A 21,710-nucleotide genomic window follows, 5' to 3' on the forward strand; every position below is an offset into this window, starting at 1 on the left:
TCTATTCCTAACCTCTCCTTCTTCTCCTCCTCTCCACTCTGAGTCTTTCATCTGTTGAACAACTGCGTATCTTTCTAGATTCACCTTAAATGACACATCTTTCCTTATTCCCCGTGTAGAAATAATCACTCTGTCTTTTTTGTTTAACACTTATATTTGATGATGAGTTTTTTAGGTGTCCGTCTCTCCCATTAAACCTCATGTAATTCATCTTGTTCATGTTTATATTAAATGAATACATGGATGACTGATAGAATCCCTGTTAGGAATTTAAATGTACAGTTTTTATGAACATTGTTTTTAAGGGCTTTATTGAGTTGACCTAGGTTGATAATTTCATTTTTCATATTATATTCCCATTAAATCTTACATGCCTATATATTTACTTTTTCCTTCATTTTTCCCTGTTTGTATCTACAGACGAAATCTTACAAAACTATCCCTTATCTTCAGTCACATGTTGGCAGAAATCAAAGCAATCTTTCCCAATGGGCAATTCCAGGGAGATAACTTTCGTATCACGAAAGCAGATGCTGCTGAATTCTGGAGAAAGTTTTTTGGAGACAAGTAAGTACAAATTTGGATCCATGTTTGAAGAATGACTTAGACCTGCCTCCAGTTCCATAGGGTGTAGATTTTACCTGAGTATTTTGAGAATATACTGCAGTGTTTTTGATAAGTGTTTTGATTGCTATTTTTTCTGTTTAGCCACCAAAAGTATACCTCAGTAACGGAATAATTTTGTTGTTACCAAGTAAATATTATATGACATTTATTTATTTGGTGAGCATTCATTGAGTTAAATAGTTAGCTCTAAGAAGCAGATGTATGTAAGACAGTATACATGAGAAGCTCATAACTTTTTATAACTTAGTGTACACATAAAACACATATAGAAAATAAAAGTCAGAAAGGGAAAGACACTTTAAAAATTGGCCTAAATAAATTGTTCTGACAATCCAGAGGGGCAACACTTACTTCAGGACTGCAGGCATTGGAGACTGCTTTCTATACTAGGAGGTAGAGTATAAGCTTGACAAAGATCTGAAATTGAAGTGGGAAAAGGCCTCAGCACTGGCATTCAGGTTTTCTCTGTGTCATTGCACAGAAAGTATGCACGTGTAAGCAAGATACAGAAATGAGGATAATGTTATCACAAAGTTGCATCATCTCACAAAAATAGCTAAAGATGTTTTCCTTAGGTATTTCCTATCCAGACACAAACCCAGGTGAGCTTGGTAAATAATAGGAATTAAATATCTGAAGTCTGCATAACTTAAATAAAATGTGCAAAATTTTATCCGGAATCTCTTAGTAAGATGCTTAAGAACTGAGCATCAGGTGGCAGATGGTTTCTTCAGTTTCTTTTAAGGGTCCCCTTTGATGAGAGAACACCCTCAGAATGTCCTTGAATGTAGGCAAAACTGTAGCTAAGAATTAAGGAGGAGTGATTGCTTACACACAGATTATTGTTTTCATCCTGTAGTTAAATTCTATATTTATACATTAGCTGATGAAATACGATGTAAAATGTTGGCATACACTTTCAGTGATCTGAGTCCTGTGACACTGGTGAATTAACTGTAATGCTGGGTTTCCCTTTTTTTTTTTTTTTTCTGTATGATGTGCTGTGTTTATCTATAGCTACCACATGATTAGGACATACACAGAGCAATGCACATTTGATTAGATGCATAATTTTTTTACTTCAAAAATGTTAAAGTCTTTTTCCCACTTCTTAAATAAAATGTATTCTTAATTATTTTTAGGCACTACAGGAAGAAATACTATGATTGCCTTTAACTCAAGATATTCTGTGTTCCAGAAATCTAGCTCTTTGTAATGCTCCTATATCCATTCACGAATGAGGACTTAAAAAAAGAAAAGGTTCATCCTTATCTGAATTAGACTAACAGCCAGGAGTGTACGGATTAAATATTTGTGAATAGTAGAAAGCAGAAAGGGACCTCAGCATCCCGGGAGTAACAGCTGAGGATGTCTTGAAGCTACAGCTCATATATTAACACTCTGAGCCTAATGCAAAGAGTTGGTAACCTTCAAAATAAACTATCTTAAAATTTTAAGAAAATCTATCAGACAAGTTGCTTGCGGTATTTCTTTTTGAAAACTGAAAATTCTGGTGAGTTAAAAATTGCCTGCTTGTCAAAAGGTCAGTAAAAAATGGACCTTTTGACAAAAGATTGCTCACATGTTTTTCAAGAGAGGAGTTTGTTTTGCCGGCACCTCAAACCACAAAGAATTATGCATTTGAGACATCATTACTTCCCTTTATTTATAACCATAGACATTAAGGGGCTGAAATTTCTGTCCAACTGCTACGTGCGTGAAATCACTACTGAATCAAATGGGGGATTCTTGAAATGCTGATTAAACGCTCTCCCTACCTCCTAAACCCTTGTACCTTTGTCTTCTCTCTTTGCTTACTTGAGAAGGCTTCTTAATTTGTCTTTAAGATTTTTATCTTGGGGATGAGAGCCAAAGGTAAAGCTCCTTCTGGAACTCAGACATATTTCTGTAATCATCAAAATTAATGCTTCTTTTATTAGATCATTGGAGAAACCATCTTTATATTCTCTGTGGGTTTTCACCTTATAGTTCCACAGTATTTTATTGAATGAATGGACGAATGAATGATGTAGCCTTTTAAAAGGTTGAATTCTTTTCTCTTCCTTATACTCTAATACTAGTTTGCATTTTTGCATAACTGAGTTCTCATACAGAAGTATTCCTGTTATTTATCTACATATTGAGGGCATACGAGAATGCTTTCATCTGACCGAACCGGTGCCTTTAAACTTGAATGCATTATTGTTTCCGAAAACAGAACCATTGAGCTGTTAGTTCTAAAAACAGCCAAACAGATTATGATTTTTATAAAACAGGTTTTAACATAAGGAGTATTATTGTGATATTTTTCCCCAAAAGAACTGTCAGTAAGAAAAAAATATTAGTATTGAGTTAAAATTGGGAAATAGTTATCGTTCGAAGGACTTTATAAAACTCCTAAAGGCAATTTTAGGATTCAGACCTAAAGAACAGGCAGCAGACAAAAAAAAAAATCTTTAGGTGTCATGTGACTAATGCTTCCTTTCTGTGCTTCTCAACCTTTTTGAAGTCATGGCAGGGCCAGCCTCTGCTCAAGATCCAAGCCCAGCTGCCAAGAGGCTCTGTCTCTCTGGAGCCTTAGGGGATCAATAACACATCATGTGCCAGGGTAAACTGGTTGGGAAGTTCTGTAGTTGTTAGATTTGAGGAAGTCCTGTAGTTGGTACATTTTTATGAGAAGTTATTGAAATGTTTTAATAGTTGGGTTCTGCTTTTGCTTTCTTAGTCTGTTGACCAGGAGATAGTAGAAATATATGAAAAAGAGGAGTGGCATTTTTGAGTGAATGTGTCTAAGTAAATTCTGCCAGATGAGACCAAAACCAAACTCTGGGTTAGAGGGTGAAGTTTATAATCCAGAAACTTTAAGCATGAGGCTCAAAAAATGTATTACTAACTGTTAAAAAAAGACCCATTAATGTGATGAGACTCTGGGTGACAGTCATTTTTCTAATAAGCAAGTCAGGTAGCAGTTTCTAGGCTCCTTGTACTAAGCATTTCTTGATGTTGAGGAAATTTAGACGTGTTTCCAACCAAATGATAATTCAGCAAGAACCATTCTAACTCCTGAATCTTCGTATGCACCTTCTCCCCATCCTTACTTTACTTCAAGTTCTGTTCTTCAGTTTCATGTTCAAGTTCAAATTCTTCCCTGGACTACTGCAACAGCTTTCTGTCTGGTCTCCCTACCTTTTTTTTTTTTTTTTTTTTTTTTGCGGTTCGCGGGCCTCTCTCTGTTGTGGCCTCTCCCGTTGCGGAGCACAGGCTCCGGACGCACAGGCTCAGCGACCATGATGGCTCACGGGTCCAGCCGCTCCGCGGCATGTGGGATCCTCCCGGACCGGGGCACGAACCCGCGTCCCCTGCATCGGTAGGCGGACTCTCAATCACTGCGCCACCAGCGAAGTCCCACATTGATTTTCTTGATGAGGCCAGTGAGCTCTAAAAAGCAGAACTCTTCATTCTAATTTTTTTTTTTTTTTTTTTTTTTTTTTTTTGCCTGAAACGCTATGCATTCTATGCATCATTACTGAATCTGGGTTAAAGCCTATAACCCATTAATATGACAAGCTTTAGGAACTTTTTTTTTCTAGCTTCATCTCTCTATTCAATTCATCCTCAAAGAAACAACCTCTTCATACTCTGTACTTATTTCCTAGTATGCTTTTTATTTCCACACCTCATTGTCTTTGTTTCCCTAAACTGCACCCTCCTCTTGGGAAACCAGTTACCCACACCCTACCCAGTATCACACCCTACCCAGTGTCACCACTTTGAAGGAGCTCCTCAGTAACCCTAACCTAAGGTGGGCATGCCTGCTCTATTCTTCCAAGTACCTGAGCTCACATCTCGCACACTAGACTGCAGTGAACTGCTGACATGCTTGCATTTCCCAGTAGACTAGAAAGCTTCCTTGATTTTTATTTCTCAGAGCCTGGCGTGTTTCTTGGAATATGTGAGCTCTAATAAGTGTTAACAGACTGAATGAATAATTGGATGGATGGGTGAGTGGATGGATGATGTCTATTGTCTGCTCAAAATTTTCAATAACTTATTATCTACAAATTGATTTTTCTTTTATCATCAGTTCCTACAGTTCTCCCTGGCATGCCCCTCTTCCCTCCTCTTTCTTTTCTACAGTCCCAGAATCTTGGCACCCTTCCTTTAAGTCTAGTTCAGAAGTCTCCTTTTCTAGGTTCTAATATATACCCTCCCACATGTTCAACTTTACCCCATGTTTTGTGTTTATGTTGTATTTTAAATATATTTATATTATCAAATGTATTTATTACATGGGTCTTTCCTGCTCAAAGATAAAGCTCCTGTTGACTTTTTATCCAAGAATTAGTAAAAACAGGTACATTTATTAGAGTTATTATATGTCAAACTCTGTCAAATGCTTTCACGTAGATTAGCTCCATTTTCAGTACAAAGTTTAAACATTATTCTTTAAATGGCTATCAGATGAGTCCTTTGGCTACTGTATACATAACAGACACTCAGTAATTATTGGTTGAGTTCATGATGTATTTTTCTACCATTTTAGTCCTCTTTTCTTTTACTTATGTCCTGTTCTTCTGGCAAGTGGCATTATTTGGCTCTTTCCTGACACCTTAGCAGCTACAGGTTTCTATGTCTTTGCCCACATTGTTCCTTCCACTTGAAGATTTTTATCTCTGGTATAAAAGTTCTCACTAATCCCTCAAAGTTCATCTTGCTCTTGATTCTGGCCCTTATTATTATACTGGATCTTTTAGTTCTTAAACTCCTATAAGCTCTTACTCGTCCTCCATATTTATTAGTTTTCATTGATTTTTAAAGTTATTTGTCTAGTTATCTTTCCATTAGACTATAAGCCCCATGAAATCAGGCTGATTTAATCAATCTTTGTGTTTCCCAAGGTGGATCAGCACAGTGTCTCATTTGGAGACTTTCAGGAACTGTTGCTCATTTAATTCAAATGAGTTGAGCAGCAGAGGCATGTGTATGAGTGTGCGCACGTGGGACGTGTACAGCGTTTGCTTGCTTGCTTGTTCTGGGGGCAGCATGCTTAGTGCAGGCTCGCAGGCGGGTCATCTGTGTTCAGGTTCTGACTGCAACATTTACTAGCTTTGTGACATTGGGCAAGCTCCATGCTTTCTTCATGCATCAGTTTCTTCATCTGTAAAATGTGGATGGTAATAAGAATACCTACTGTGTAGGGTTGTTGCAAAGGTTAAAAGAGCTAAAATCTACATTTCAGGCAGGTAAGACAGTGTCTGGCACTTTGTATGCACTCTGTGTTGTGGAATAATTAACCAGTTTAAACCTTTAATCTTGCTCAAAGCCCCATGAATATATTTATTATTAATTCTACAAATAATATCATTAATATTCAACTTTGCATGATAGAGGTTCCATGGTCCCTAGAAATCTAAAAGCAAAATCCAGAAAAAGTTAATAAGAGTTTTCTAAAATTGTGTATATCCCTATGTAAAAGTGAGGTAGAATATAAGAAACTGTCCTGCTGACCATGGGGCAAAAAAAATGATCTGTTTAAAATTCAGTTCATTACATCTACCTTTGATTTCCTGGGGAAGTGGTAGGGACCTTTTTTGGTTTCCTGTGTTTTCTTTTCACTTTTTTTTTTTTTTTTTTTTTTTTTTGCTGTACACGGGCCTCTCACTGCTGTGGCCCTTCCCGTCGCGGAGCACAGGCTCCGGACGCGCAGGCTCAGCGGCCACGGCTCACGGGTCCAGCCACTCCGCGGCATGTGGGATCCTCCCGGACCGGGGCACGAACCCGTGTCCCCCGCATCAGCAGGCGGACTCCCAACCACTGCACCACCAAGGAAGCCCTCTTTTCACTTTTAATAAGAAACAAAGGGCAATGCTTTCTTTACCTTTGCAGTGAGTAAGATACGTTTTTTTTTTTTTAGCATATTAGCTAGATCAGTTTTCCCTCTAATCAAAGAAAAGGCAACTTAGTCATATTGAATTAAAGGATGCACAATAGAAATGAAGAACTTTTATAAGAAAAATGTGCAGCAGGAGATCTAGAGAGAAAGAAAAAAAAAGAACTGAAATAGAACTAAAAAAATTGCCATTTAATATTTCTGTTATTTAGTCAACTCTTACTACTGCCTGTTTCGAAAAAGCAAAGTATCTTTATTTCATAAGGAAAATAAAATGACAGGGCTATTTTGTTCAACTCACTGCAACAAGATCCAAGACAGAAAAAGCAAATAAGATGTGAAATTATAATTTTCTACCTCTAAGCAGTATGTATTCAATTTGTGGAGGGCAGTATATACAAAGATGATAAATATTTAAAATCAGTTCTGTCCCATTACAGAAGTGCTTAAGGAATGTCACAAACAGTAAGTGAATTACTTACTAGAGCCATCAGAGGAACACTCAGGCTGCATGGAGGAATTGGTATTTTGTATGGGTTGCACATGTGTTAATAAGTACACAGGGGAGAATACTGTGACAGGGATGGAATTCTCATGGTGTCTGCTGTTTTTCCAAAGAAGGATGCAGAGTAACTTCAAGGTTCCATAAATGGCATTTTTTTTTTTTGTTCTTGTTCTCTTTTTCCTTCTTTTCTTCACGTTAAACTCCTCAGTAAGTGACATTTACTTCCGTGAAATCACCGTGAATTAGGCCCTGGTTCTCAGCCTTGAAACCTGATTTCATTAGATCCATATGTTTAGAGACTGAGCATACTTTACTGAGCTCACAAACTGATCTATAATCCAGAATAGTGGTTTTATTAATTTACAATGATTAACGCTACTGTCAAGCAGATGGGAATGCTCTCATCACTGTTAGGTAAATTATATGTGGAGCTATATCGTATCCAGAACATTCCTTAGTGAACATGGAATCTAAATATGGGGTGGTGGTTTATGACCCACTATAGGAATTCCCCTGCCTCAAGGACCAAAGTACTTAAAATTGTTATTCTCTCTCTTGGACTATGCTTTGAAAGCTCTGTCCATTTTTGGCCATTTGGACTTGCTTTTTCCATATGCAAAGTTGTACTTTTAAAACTCTGTTCTTTGGAGCCCTGAGAACAATGGGAGCCCATGATGGGTTTTAAGTAGGGAAGTGGTCACACTTGGATTATAGGTGGGCTACTCTTGCTGAAGTATGGATAATGAACTTGAGCAGTGGTTTCTAAACCCATTCAATCATATTCCTTATTACTACCTTATTACTAACTACTTTTTGAGCATACATCATCTATGTATATCATCTACATACCCACATATGTATAAAATACATATTACTATACAAAAATGTATATTCTCATATATAATATAAAGGACACATTATAATATAAATTTTAAAAATGAATTAAAAATACAAGTAGAATTTCAGTCCTTTCTTCTCATCCTAAATAGGGTCATCTTGTATACCCCTGGGGTCTATGACTGCCCTGCCCCCCACCGCCATTCCACTTCCCACTTTAGAAACTGATAAATTAGGAGAGAAATAGAGAGATAGGAGGCTGTTGTAGAAAACTAGGTGAAGATAATAATAAATTAAATAAATAAATAAATAGAAGTGCATGAATTTGAGAATTATATGAAGATAAAATTAACTGTACTTGATTATTAAGGTATATGAGGTACAAAAAATGAGCCAAATGTGATGCCTCAATCTGCAATTTGAACAACTGGGTACCATTTACTGAGACAGGAAAAGTAGGAAGAAGAGATTTGGCAGTCAGATGAATTCAGTTTGGCATATGTTCAGTTTTGTGAGTCCAGACAAATCCATGTGGTGATATTTATTAGTAGATTAGATACACAACCTTGAGGAAAAGAATATAGAATTAAAGACAGAGATTTTAGGATTGACAGTACATCTATGAGTTTGCAGATTGACAGCCCGTAGAATGTTTTCCTTGGCCTCAGACAGTATCTACATTAAAAAATTAGTTGGTAACTTTTAAAATTATTGATTCTTACACAAAAATATTGTATTGAATTTCATTGAGAAATTGGAAGTGATGGCAGCACTGGATATGAACTCTGACGTGGCGACAGTTGGCTAGACCTGGGTGCCAGCTGCCCAGTTTATATGTGTCCCCTCCAATTGATTGCAGTCCTTACCTGGGCCTCTTTACTCATATACATTATCTGCCTGGTCTCCGGATATCTGAGTTTGTAATCTCTAAAAGCTGTGTGAAGCCATTGGACTGATTGATGTAGACCATGGAGAATGTGCAGGGAGAACAAAGAGGACAGATCCTTAAAGAATTCTGATGAATGATGTATGCACAGAGGAAGTTTAAGGAATGGAGGCATCACCAGGGAAGTAGGCATAAAAGCTGGGGAGTGTGGTATTATAGTTGCTAAAGGAAGATAGATTTAAAGAAAGAGGGAGATGAATCAGAATATAGTATTGACAGATCAATTAGATAAAGACTTAAAAGATTTCATCAGATGTGGTACAACAGGCTTTCATAACTTAGTGTATTTTCTCTTTAACATTCTGAAAGTCTCCTTTATAACCAGTCTTAATAGGCTCCACATGTTGCACTGAATAGATGTGTTGAGTTTTTGGTGTACCCTGAATAGGTGCGTTGGATTTTTGCTGTACACTGAGTAGGTAGATTAAGGTGTCTGGCCTTCCACCAAGACTTGTGGTGCATTATAACCAGCCATCTAGGTGGTAGTCTGAGAATATCTTTTCTTATTTTGAAGTTTCTAAGCTCCCTAATGATAAGATAAAATTCTAACCTTGTCCTCTAAAGTTTAACCTGTTTGTATCCAGATTTTGGCTACTTATTTTACTTCCCCATCTTGAGAAGTAATTGGTTTTTGTTTTGTTTTGTTTTGTTTTAACTGCTCTGCCAAATGAGGAAAATACTTTCATGCCACTTCCTGAGACCATTAATGTTTTTTAAATAATTTGGAATATTAAGCCAATCACTAAAACTTCCAGAAATTGCGTTTCTAAAATATCATTTACAGGGCCTCCCTGGTGGCGCAGTGGTTGAGAGTCCGCCTGCCGATGCAGGGGACACGGGTTCGTGCCCCGGTCTGGGAGGATCCCATATGCCGCGGAGCGGCTGGGCCCGTGAGCCATGGCCGCTGGGCCTGCGCATCCGGAGCCTGTGCTCCGCAACGGGAGAGGCCACAACAGTGAGAGGCCCGCATACCGCAAAAAGAAAAAAAAAAAATAAATAAATAAAATATCATTTACAAAGTCCTCCTGTGCGGAGCCCTGTTTTTTTTAAAAAGCAGACTTCACATTTCTCCATCTCTTAGTTCTAGTCAGCTCATCAGTTTGATTTAATTAATTAAAACAGTTTTTAAGCCACTTATATTCCCATTCTCAGAAGTTCTTATATTGTATTCAGAGAAATAATTATTTTCTTATTACGTATTTAATAATGTGCCCCTGAAATAAAAAATGTCCTGGTTCTTAGTCCCTTAGCATGTTTGTTCCTTTCTCTGTGGGATGTTTCTACCTTGGTAGGTGAAGAGAGTCTTTGCCTCCTTCTGAAGCAAAGACTATGCTTGTTTACAACCCTGTAATGTAAAGATATTATTTCTCTGCATATCCAGGAACAAGCATACTTACTAACCATTATAAAATATTTGGGTTCCCTAAGCCCTGCGTTCCTCTCCAGTTACAAAAGTCACTGTGTGTGTAGGTGTCACCTGACTCTCTTTGAATCATCCTGTGGGAATTAGAGCTCAGGGAACAAGTTCAAGAAAATGGTGATACTCTGACCACTGCTTCCTGTGAGTAACGAAGTCCTTTGGCTTTGATGCCCTGACCCACAAAGACTCTGTCTTCTGCCAGCATCCACGCAACTGTGATAGGCTAACTTGTTAGCTTGCAAATAGGGTAGAATCTCAGATTTTCACAGTTCTTTAGAAACACGTTCTGCTGGCGGAGAACTTGTTTGTGACTTAAAAGCAAAGTAAATTAAACTTCATACAATTAATATTTAGGATTTATTTTTCATTAATAGACTGCTAATGCTTCATCTTCCTGTTTTCCTTATTCTGAATGTTGATTATCAGTAGGAAATGAAATTGTTTTTCTTTGTAGCTTTGTTTTTGCCTTGTTTATCTGCAGTCATCAGTAGTTTCTCTTAATAAAAAGGAATTTTGGGGGATCTACTTATGCACAATAGTATGTATATAGTTTCTCCTGTGAGGCTTTAGTTATTGGAAATCGTATATTTTTTTGCCTTAATTTAACTTACATATCTAGCAGACTTCACCCATTGCTTGTTAATGTAATTGACCTATGTAGAGAGATTTCTGGGGAATTTTCTTTTATTACAGACTTTTTAAATTGTTTGTAGGACAGGCTGGGCTCTTAATGCTAAAAGGGGGATGTGTGGCAGAACCTTCTAATTTTAGGGTATATAATTTACTAATTTTGTTTAATCTGACCTCAGCAGATCAGAGGCATCTTGCTATGGTATCTTGTGTGTATTATGAACCTACCAAGCATCACTGAACCTGCAGAGCAAATCTCCTGAAGAACAGTTGTCATTAGAAAGGAAAGAGCAAATATCCATTAATTACTAAAGTAATTACAAAGTATAAAGTAATTTCCTGGTTAGAGTAAGTTTGCTCTTTATTATGTTCAAAAGTTAGGTTGTGAGACCAGAAGTTAGAAAGCATCAAATCTATCATGAGTGAGTTTACTGAAAAAAATCAAGGATGATACTAAAGAATCTACTTCCTTGTTTCTGAATCTTGTAAAAAATGTTTGATTCTAAATGTAAGTTTCAGAATGTGAAAATGAGAATACTTGTCGCTTATACAGGGAAGTAATGCTTGTCTACTCTATAGACAAAATGTTATAAACTTTTTTGACAAAGAAAAAAAATCTATCACAAATATCCAGTGTCTTGCTGTATGAGAGTAAGGAATTTTCACTTATGAGAAAGAATGGTTAGATCTAATCATGAATATCCTTGGTAACTGTGGTTACCATCCTATCTATGATGAGTTGTAAGGCAGCTATTTGACCAGAGTGGTTTTGATATGTTCTTTCTGTGGGTTGCTGGAAAACAATTATTTTTCTCTTATGGAAGAGCAACAGCTGTAATAGCTTGTTAAGAATCTATTTTCATATCCATTAACAAATAGTCATTACCAAAAAAAGATTGGATTTAAGGAATAACTATATACAAACTGTATACAGACTTAGGAATCACAGTACTAATATTTGCATCCGTAATAAAAATCAAAACATATCAAATAGCTTATGAACGTTTTATTATCTTATGAACAAAAGCAACTTAAAGGTACTGCCACTGAACATATCTTTGTTGATCAAGGTGAATTTTCTGAACAAAATTCAGATGAAATTGAAAATAGGAATGAGTTAATATAGATAGAACAGGTTTTCATTTTGTTTAAAGTCAAGATGACATTTTATATCCCTAAATTAGAATAGATTTTAAACAACCACCATCACAACCACCACCAGTACTACAGCAACAGTACCGAAAACCAACCAACAAACATATTAATTTCCTGGGCCTCCCTGGTGGCGCAGTGGTTGAGAGTCCGCCTGCCGATGCAGGGGATACGGGTTCGTGCCCCGGTCTGGGAGGATCCCATATGCCGCGGAGCGGCTGGGCCCGTGAGCCATGGCCGCTGGGCCTGCGCATCCGGAGCCTGTGCTCTGCAACGGGAGAGGCCACAACAGTGAGAGGCCCGCATACCGCAAAAAGAAAAAAAAAAAAAAAATTAATTTCCTTGTTTATACGATGGCAGATGCTTTGTCCGTTCCCACATTTCTCACTCTCTTTTAATCTCAGAATTGTAACATACAAATTTTTTAAGTTTAGTATATAATTAAAGCTTAATATGCATACAGAAAAGTGCACAAATCATAAATGTAAGATGAGGAATTTTCATAAAATGAACACATCAGTGTAAATGCCACCCAAATAAGGTAATAGTATATTATGTATGGTTCAGAATCCCCCTTCCTCCCAACCCCTCAGCAAGTCCCATGCAATCACTGCCTGCCCACAGTATCCTGACTTCTAGTATCATGAAATCATACATAATTGAAATCATTCAATTATACTCTGAAAAAAATCTGGCTTTTTTCACTATTATGTTTATGAAATCCATCCATGTTCTTGCATATAACAATAGTTTGTTCATTCTCCTTGCCCCATTGTATGGCTATACCACAATTTACGTATTCATTCCATTGGTGATGGACATTGGATTCTTCCTCCTTTGGATTTTATCAGTGGTGCTGCTATGAACACTTTTTGTACATTTTAAAAAACATGTATACATTTCTGTTGTATGTATATCTAGGAGTGGTATTGCTGGCTCCTAGTTTATGCATGGTTTTAGCTTTAGTAGCTTTTAGTAAACCACCAAAGAGTTTTCCAAAGTGGTTTGCCAATTTAATCACCTATGAGGAGTACCTGAAGGTTCCTGTTTTCCATATCCTTCCCAACATTTTATGTATCATTTGTCATTTTAAAACTTTTTATTAAGCCACTCTGGTGGGGATGAGTGGAATCTCATTTTGTTCTTAAGTTACATTTCCATGATGACAATGAAGTTGAGTGTATATTTGTGTGTTTATTGAATATTTTGATTTTTTGTGTGAGTGTGAAAATTATCTGCCCAATTTTTGAGTAGTAATTATATTTAGAAGTTTTTATATATTATAGATGTGAATTTTTTGTTGATTATATTTATGTGAATGGTTTCTCCCAATATGTGGCTTTCTTTTTTACTTTGTTAATAACATTGTTTCATGAACACAGGTTTTTAATTTATTTTTTCCTTTATCCTTTGATAAAGGATATTTGGGGTCCTGTTTTAATTATTTGCCTGTAATGCAGGTATTCTCTTCTGTTTCTTCCAAAAAACTTCATTGCTTTATCTTTCATATTTAGGTCTAAGGTTCGTCTAAAATTGATTTTCATATGGTATTAGTTCAGGGTCAAGATTCATTTTCTTCCATATGTATATTCATTTGACCCAGCAGCATTTATTGAAAACATCATCCATTCCCTACTGCTGTTTATATATAGTTGTTACATAATCAGTGTCCAGATATGATTGCATTTGTTTCCAAAATTTGTTCTATTGTCTATTTGTCTATCCTTGTGCCAATACCACGCTGTCTTAACTGATGTGAAGAGTATAACTTTGTCAGTGTTTTTCTTATTGAAGTTCAGCTTGATTATTCTTGGCTCTTGGCATTTCCCTATGAAGTTTAGAATCAGCCTATCAATTCCTACTATGAAAATGTCTCCTGGAATATTTGATTGGGGTTGTAAGAAATCTAAGAATCAATTTGGAGAGAATTGACATCTTTACCATATTGAGTCTGCCAGTCCATTAAAGCGTTATATCCCTTTATGTCTTCTACATCTCTGATCAAGTATGTCTGTGTGTTTATGTTGTGTTTTTGCTTGTGTTTTGTTAGCTTTATTCCCATTTATTTGATATTTTCAGATGCTATTGTAAATTTTTTAAGTTTTATTTTCTAATTATGTATTGCTTATATATTGAAATACAACTGATTTTTGCATATTTTATATTTAGCAGCCATGTTGAATTCCCTTTTCTTCTCATAGTTTAATCTGTAAATCTTTTTGTATTTCCTAGATAGAAAACCATTTCATAGGCAAATACTATTCTAATTTTTGTTTTTAATTGGTTATTTCTGTGATTGTAAAATATACTTTAAACAGTTTTAGTATGTCTTTTACTCCTTTAAGCCACTAGAGCATATTAGAAATATTCTGAAAGAAATTGCTTGTAATCCTACCATGATCTAGATATCATCAATTAAAATTTGTGTTGATCTCTCCAGACGTTCCAGATAGTTTTCAGCATTGGATCATAAAGGGCATACAATTTTTTTTTTTTTTTAGCCACACTACGTGGCTTGTGAGCTATAGTTCCCCAACTAGGGATTGAACCAGGGTCCCTGGGGCCCTTGGCAGTGAAAGCATGGAGTCCTAACCACTGGACAGCCAGGGAGTTCCCAAGGACATACAATTTTAAAAATGCTGTTTCCATTTAATGCCATGGACACTTTTCCATGACAATAAATATTTTTTCCGTATACAATTGTTAATTGCTGTAAAATATTCTAACCTATAGATATGTCTTATTATTACTATCGAACATATTTGTTTTAACTTTTTGCTGTTATGAACAACACTGTTGACGAGACATGGATGAGTCTTTGCATTGCTGTGTATTTTTTTTTTTTTTGACATAATTTCCTTGTTGAAATCCCTAGAAGTAGGCTCTTTCTGGGTTAAAATGTATAGGTTTTTGAAACTTGCTGCCAAATTGCCTTCTAGAAATGTTGTGTAAATTTTCATTCACACCAGAAGTACACAAAGGTTCCTGTTTCCAAACATCCTAGCCTTTGTTGAGATTCACACCTTTATTATATGGATTTTTTTTGCATATGAGTTAAAAATAAAACCTATATAGTCTTTTATGAGAACTTGTGGTTTCATGGAAATGTTTTGCCCTTTTTTTGAGTATCAATTGCCTTACATTTTTGTCTTCAATTCCTTATTCTTTTGTGTTAAAACTGCAGGGTTTTAAAATTTAGCAAGTTGTTATCTCTCCTGACATTGTGTGAATACACTATCACTTTTTTTTTTAAGTCATCAAACCATTTCTGTTTAGTAGGAGAGTGGTAGTACACTCAAATTTCTAGGTTCCTCCTCTGTGAAACACTCCCTTGCCTTCCCTAGACACAGTTTAATTACACAAATTTTAGTTGCATACTCGTCTTAGGCAAAGATGAGTAAGATACTGTCCCTGTTTGCAAGGATCTCCATCCCCTTGGGTTCCCATAGCACGTGAATCTTTTTCCGTGATAACCTGAGCACATGACACAACATAAGTTATTTACAAATCTTTCCACTTATTAGACTGTGGCTTTATTTAGATTTTTGTTCTGAAACTAGTACAATGCCTGACACATATACGGTCTTTCTTGGGTGAATCACTTAACCTCATTAAGCCTCAGTTTCCCCATCTCTATCTTGAGGATAAATATATTATCTACCTCACACTGTTATGACAAACTCAGTACTTAATTTGGTGATTGGCAGATAGTAAGTCATCAATAAATGGCAGCTCTCATTTTTTTTTCCTATTGGAAGTCTAAAGATCCTGAACTCACATTATTATTATAGGTGCCAGGCTACCCATTGGTCTTTTATTCAATTCTTTGTGGATTGATGGCTACTTGAGCTTTTCATTGGATTTTAAAGTTAATTCAACGTGTAATTAAAGTGATTTATAATTATAAGTGGCAAAAGGACAAATTAAAATACCTCTGGATTGGTGGGAGCTTGAAGCTTAGTTGGACCTTTTATGTTCTATTCTTTTTCTTTCTCTGCCTCTTTCCTTTTCCTAGATCTCTGCCAGCACACTGAAGTTCCTACATATTTGTAAAACAATTTTCCATTAACGTTTTCTCTCACTAGGTTCATATCTAGGGGAAGAGGTTATAAAAACCACCACTCTGTGGTATTGCTACAGTTAGTTAAAGGTGTGAACAGTCATCCTCTTCCTTTCCTCCTCCACCCACAAACCTCAGGAAAGTATGTGGAAGCAACTTGAAATCCTCTTTAAAAAGTTAGATCCTTAGTGCAACAGTTTTAGAACTTCTTTTTTTTTTTTTTTCCAGAAATCATTGTACTCTATTTCTCTTCTTCACTCATGAGCCTGCCCGCCCCACCATTGCTCCCACCTTCTTCCCATGGTGGGTATTTGGCTCAGCTGATCAAGGGAAGGGTATCTGTTGTACAAAGTTTTATATATAGTAAGTTAACCAAATAATTCCCTTTCTTTTTAATCCCTGTTACTACCCTTAATTAAGGTTCTGGTGAATGCCTGTTTGGACGTTAGGTTTATCACAAGGGAACTGGGGGAAAGTCTCATTTGCACAAGGACCGTGCAAATGTAGCTTGCCCCTTTGTAAACTGTCGTTCCAAAGTGGTAAATGAGACTACAACTTTAGAAGTTTGTTCATTTTTTAATGTTTTGCTCAGGGAAATCACTGGTTATTCAGAAGACTTATGATCTGCATGCACCTTAACTATTAGGATGAGGATAATTTTTATGGTAATGGATATCGAAAGGTGTCTGTTCGGCCAGTCTGTTTACTTTTTATAATTTATACACAAGACAAAATTCTCTAAACATTTCTATACAAAAGAGAAAACACATACCCTTCTTAAATCAGTAGTTCTTTGTTTACTGGGTTTTTTTTTTTTTTTTTACTTTGAGTATTATGGTTCATGTCTCTTTTGTTTATTGAATATTTGAAATTTTAATTTGGAAAAGAAAACTGCTTCTTAGGCACTAGTTCCAAGGTAACTATAATGAAGCTGGACATAATTGCATATCTACACTTTGCCATAAATCAATAGCCTTCTAATGTTATCAAAAGTTTTCATTGTTATTTTAAAACAGCAGCATCTTGTTAACCTTAATCAGAGCCTGATGCGTGTTTCTTCTAAATGGCTTCTGATGTGGTGTCTCTCTTCGGTTCTCTGTGGTTTCCTGTTTTTTTCATACATAGAGAAAAGCCTTTTGATGTATTCAGCCTCATAACCTTTTTCTTTTAATAGCATATCAAACACAAACTTTCATATATATACAGCATAGCATTGTAAGCCTGTTTCACCATTCATTTATTCATCTTGCCACAGACCACTCTTTCTCTGGAATTCCTCCAGCACTTCCTTAGATACCCTTTCTGTATTCTTTAACATTAAAGATCTCATTTCTACCCTGAAAGAGTGTTTTCTTCAAGGGCAGAGATAGTATCTTGTATTTCCATAATTGTATTTCTCCACAGTGTCCTGCCTTAGCAATTAATAGATCACATAGACTGGTGATGCTCAATGAGTTGCCCCCAGCCCAGCAACATCAGCATCACCTGGGAACTTGTTAGGACTGTAAGTTCCACGGCCCCACCCCAGTTATACTGAATCAGGATATCTTGGGTTGAGGATCAGAAATTTCTGTGCTAACAAGCCCTTCAGTGATTCTGATGCATGCTCAAGTTTGACAGCCACTGCAGCAGATAATTATTGAATGAATATGAAAGTTTTACATTTATAGTGATGCTTCACTGGGAGGATTAGTATCAGATGGAGCCAATTTTGTCCATTCAGCCTGAGTTTTATTTCTCAAAGAGATACAAGTAAAGAAAAACCTAAGATTTATATATTTGGAATCTTAGAAGAGAGTGTATATAACTTTTATGCTGTCTTATTATGAAAACTGCAGCTTAAAATTTTTTAAATATGAATGATTGCTTTCTTGCACTTGTTCAGGAATAGGCATTTAACATTCCAAAAGGAGGAAAAGTAAGGAACGAATAATGGATGTTACTCATTTTCATGGTGGGGAAGAGGTGGGTGAATGTTGAAAATTGGTCAGGTAGAGGATGGGTTGGAAGACTTTCCCCTGGGTACCATTCTATGCTCTTCTAAATTTTTGAACCATGTAAGTGCACTATATAGTAAAATGCTGATATGGGGTATTTAATAAGATTAAATTAATGAATAAGTTGAATAAATAAGTTTCCATATGATAGCCAGTGGGGTTGGTTAAAACTTATTAAAATTTCCCTTTGCATTAATATGAAAGGTTAGATAAAGTGGCTTTCCATCTCTGTAGAACTTTATCGGGGTGGTGGCAGAAATGTCTCAATGACTTTCCACCTGAACTTTCTTATGCACTGAACAAAAAATTCTTACTGTTATATGAATCCATCATCTTGTTATTATTTTAAGAAAATAAATGGAGGGGAAGAATTTAACTTGATTCAAAGTTATATAACCTTGCGTACACAAATGAAGAGGTCAGACCTACAGGACATTGATCTAATACCTTCTTCTGAAGTACTTTTAGAAGTATCTTGATAGGCAAGGAGAGAAAAATTGATTTACATTTTTGTCACATTCTTAGCAAATGGAAAATAATCCGGTTAGCAAAACCCATTACATATGTTCTGAATTATGAACAGTATTCTCAACTGTTTGTCTTTTAGTACAAATGCAGTTATATTAATGGTATGATTGAATTGTGCTGTTTCAATGGAAGGTATGTCTTAAATGACAGTTGATTCTTTTTTTTTTTTTTTCTTGCACAGAACTATTGTACCATGGAAAGTATTCAGACAGTGCCTTCATGAGGTCCATCAAATTAGCTCTGGCCTGGAAGCAATGGCTCTAAAATCAACAATTGATTTAACTTGTAATGATTACATTTCAGTTTTTGAATTTGATATTTTTACCAGGCTATTTCAGGTAAGCTTTGTATTTGCTTAATCCTGCCCTCTCTTCCACTTCCCTCCCTTCTGTGTGTGTGTATGTGTCTCTTTTTCACACACACACGCATACATACAAATATATGGGAAATGGTCTCATTTTTGGTAGTCTACAATTTTAAAGCAAGTTTTTTTGGTCATTGCTGTAAGTTTAGAGTTTGAGTTTGGAGGATCTGGTGTTCCGAGCCTGGAGGTTGCTTATTAGCTTTGAGAAGAATGATGTAAAGGAGCTTTACTTTAAAGTCCCTATGTGGTTTCTCACTTTACTTTGTTGCCCATTTTAGCCTAGTAACTGATAGATTCCAGGTTTTGTAGGTGGGCATTTGCTGAGGTTGTATCCCAACTTCTTCTCCCCTTTGCCTCCCACATTCATTAGGTGAGAAGGGAAAATAGTGAACCTGGAAATAAATAGCAAGCTCATCCTTTTCTGTATAGGAGATTACTGTGATGTGTACGGGTTTTGTTTTTTTTTTTGCGGTACGTGGGCCTCTCACTGCTGTGGCCTCTCCCGCTGCTGAGCACAGGCTCTAGACATGCAGGCTCAGCGGCCATGGCTCACGGGCCCAGCCGCTCCACGGCATGCGGGATCCTCCCGGACCGGGGCACGAACCCGTGTCCCCCACATCGGCAGGCAGATTCTCACCCACTGCGCCACCAGGGAAGCCCATGTGTACTGTTTTTACAGCTTGCTTTGCTCTTTCATCTGTATATCACAAACATTTTTCCATGTCAGTAAGTATTTTCATCAATATAATTTTCAATTTTCAGTTGCCACAGAATATTCCATCAAAATAGTCTGTCATTAATTTAGAAAGTCTCTTATTTGGGAAATTTAGATTTGTTTTCCTGTTTTTTTTTCCCCTAATATAAATGACTTTGAGATTAACCTTCTTGTCCTGTTTATTGTTTTCTTTGTTGTTGTTTTTTTTTGCGGTACGCGGGCGTCTCACTGTTGTGGCCTCTCCCGTTGCGGAGCACAGCCTCCGGACGCACAGGCTCAGCGGCCATGGCTTACGGGCCCAGCCGCTCCGCGGCATGTGGGATCTTCCCGGACCTGGGCATGAACCCATGTCCCCTGCATCGGCAGGTGGACTCTCGACCACTGCGCCACCAGGGAAGCCCTGTTTTTGGTTTTTAATCATTCTTTTATAATTGTCTTCACATAGCTATTCAGAAGCAGGTGTCACATAATAAAAGCTGAGTGCCATCATTTTGTACTTTTGTATGTGTTGATAGAATTACCCTAAACATGGAGACTTGAAATATGCTTTGAATTTGCCTCTGCCACTAAATTGCATATCATCTATGAGATTCATTTCAAGTAGTCACAAAGTGAGAACCCCACCTAAAATCTTTATGATCCTAATAATATAAATTATATAGCAAGTGATGTTAATTGATCAAAAACCAGGCTTGCTTACATTCTGACACAATTTTTTTTATTATTTTAGTCTGCAGTAAAACTTATTCTATTTGAAACATGCTTTCAACAAATGTTAGAGTATAATATTGGTTTTCATGTTTCTCATGTTGTAAGAATTTTGCTTCTCTGATTTATGACCCTGCTTGGTACTCACCTGCAAGGATCGGGTAACTGAATTATGTAAGAAAACAAGATTGCATGGGATTAACTTTTAATTTATGAAAGAATTCATTAACAGGGCAAATTAACTCTGTCAGCAATACTTATAGAATACATTTTACTTTATTATAACTTTATAACCATAATTCTACCTAGACATATGGAATAGGAAATTAGATAAATGACTGCAGGAAGTATGCTTTTGGATATTTTCAGTTTACAGTAGTTTCATTATTATTCCCTTGGTATATGTACATTGTCAGTTAATAGTTTTCCAATGACTTTAAGATACATTTTAGGAAAAGGTTGTGTTATCTGATACTGATTATTTTATAATGGAACCTCTCCTTTCTTTAAAAGTTTCTGATAATTTTACAAATACTTCATTTATTTAACATGATACCAAGACATTCTAATAGTAGATGCTTTGCTTCTTCCCCTTGAGAAGGAAGAGAACAAAAGTTATTTTCATACATTAAGCCTAGCTGTTTATTCTAGGAAGAGTGTATTTTCTGTGGGGAGCCTAGATGACTTTTTAGTGAGGATGTTAAATACTAGAACGCCTCAGAGTTATATATCAAAGGTATGAGGGCAGCTTAATGTTGGTTAAGCACTTACCCAAACAGCTACTTAATATGTGTACATATTTTCTTATAAGCTGTTTCACTTTACAGCCCAAGTAATCTCAGCACTCTAAGGCACATATATCTTATTTATGCTCATGGGGATGGGAGAGGAAAAGAATCTTTTAAGTAGAGCTACTATGAAAAGTATTAGATAACAAAACCAAAACCTTACTAGCGAACCAAAGAATGCCTAGTGTCTTTTAAAACTCATAATTACAGCAGTAGCTAAAGAACTTTTGTTAGCCCCTGTGTTTCTCAGATTCTTCACCTCTCCTGATTTCATTATGCTTAGACTGTAATCATATATGTGCTTTAAAATACAATAAAATTGGTTGTGTGCACAGAAAGTACATGTATTAACTTTTACTGCTCTTTTATTTTTACATAACTTTAACAATTGAATAATATTTTCTTGTTATAGTTGTGTATTCTATATGAAAGATTTAAGTTTTGTGGCTACTGTAACTGCACGAACATATATTCTGCTGCAGCTGTGATATTGGTGGTTAATTGGTAGTGACTCCTAGCTTTAAATTGTTGGGAATAGGGTAT

At 36.3% G+C, this 21,710-nt stretch overlaps 1 protein-coding gene across 5 annotated transcripts in view; it reads left to right on the forward strand.

The window, feature by feature from the left end:
• The window catches only part of CBLB (Cbl proto-oncogene B), a 209,397-nt gene that overhangs the window by 92,167 nt on the left and 95,520 nt on the right, over positions 1-21,710 (forward strand). For all 5 annotated transcript variants that reach the window (XM_082626006.1, XM_082626002.1, XM_082626005.1 and 2 more), the window contains 2 exons: positions 421-567; positions 18,774-18,930. In XM_082626006.1, the coding sequence (XP_082482132.1) occupies positions 421-567; positions 18,774-18,930 (304 nt within the window). The remainder of the gene's footprint in view (positions 1-420; positions 568-18,773; positions 18,931-21,710) is intronic.

The sequence above is a fragment of the Mesoplodon mirus genome (assembly GCF_964341445.2).
Source record: "Mesoplodon mirus genome assembly, chromosome: 6".
Taxonomy (NCBI): Eukaryota; Metazoa; Chordata; class Mammalia; order Artiodactyla; family Ziphiidae; genus Mesoplodon; species Mesoplodon mirus.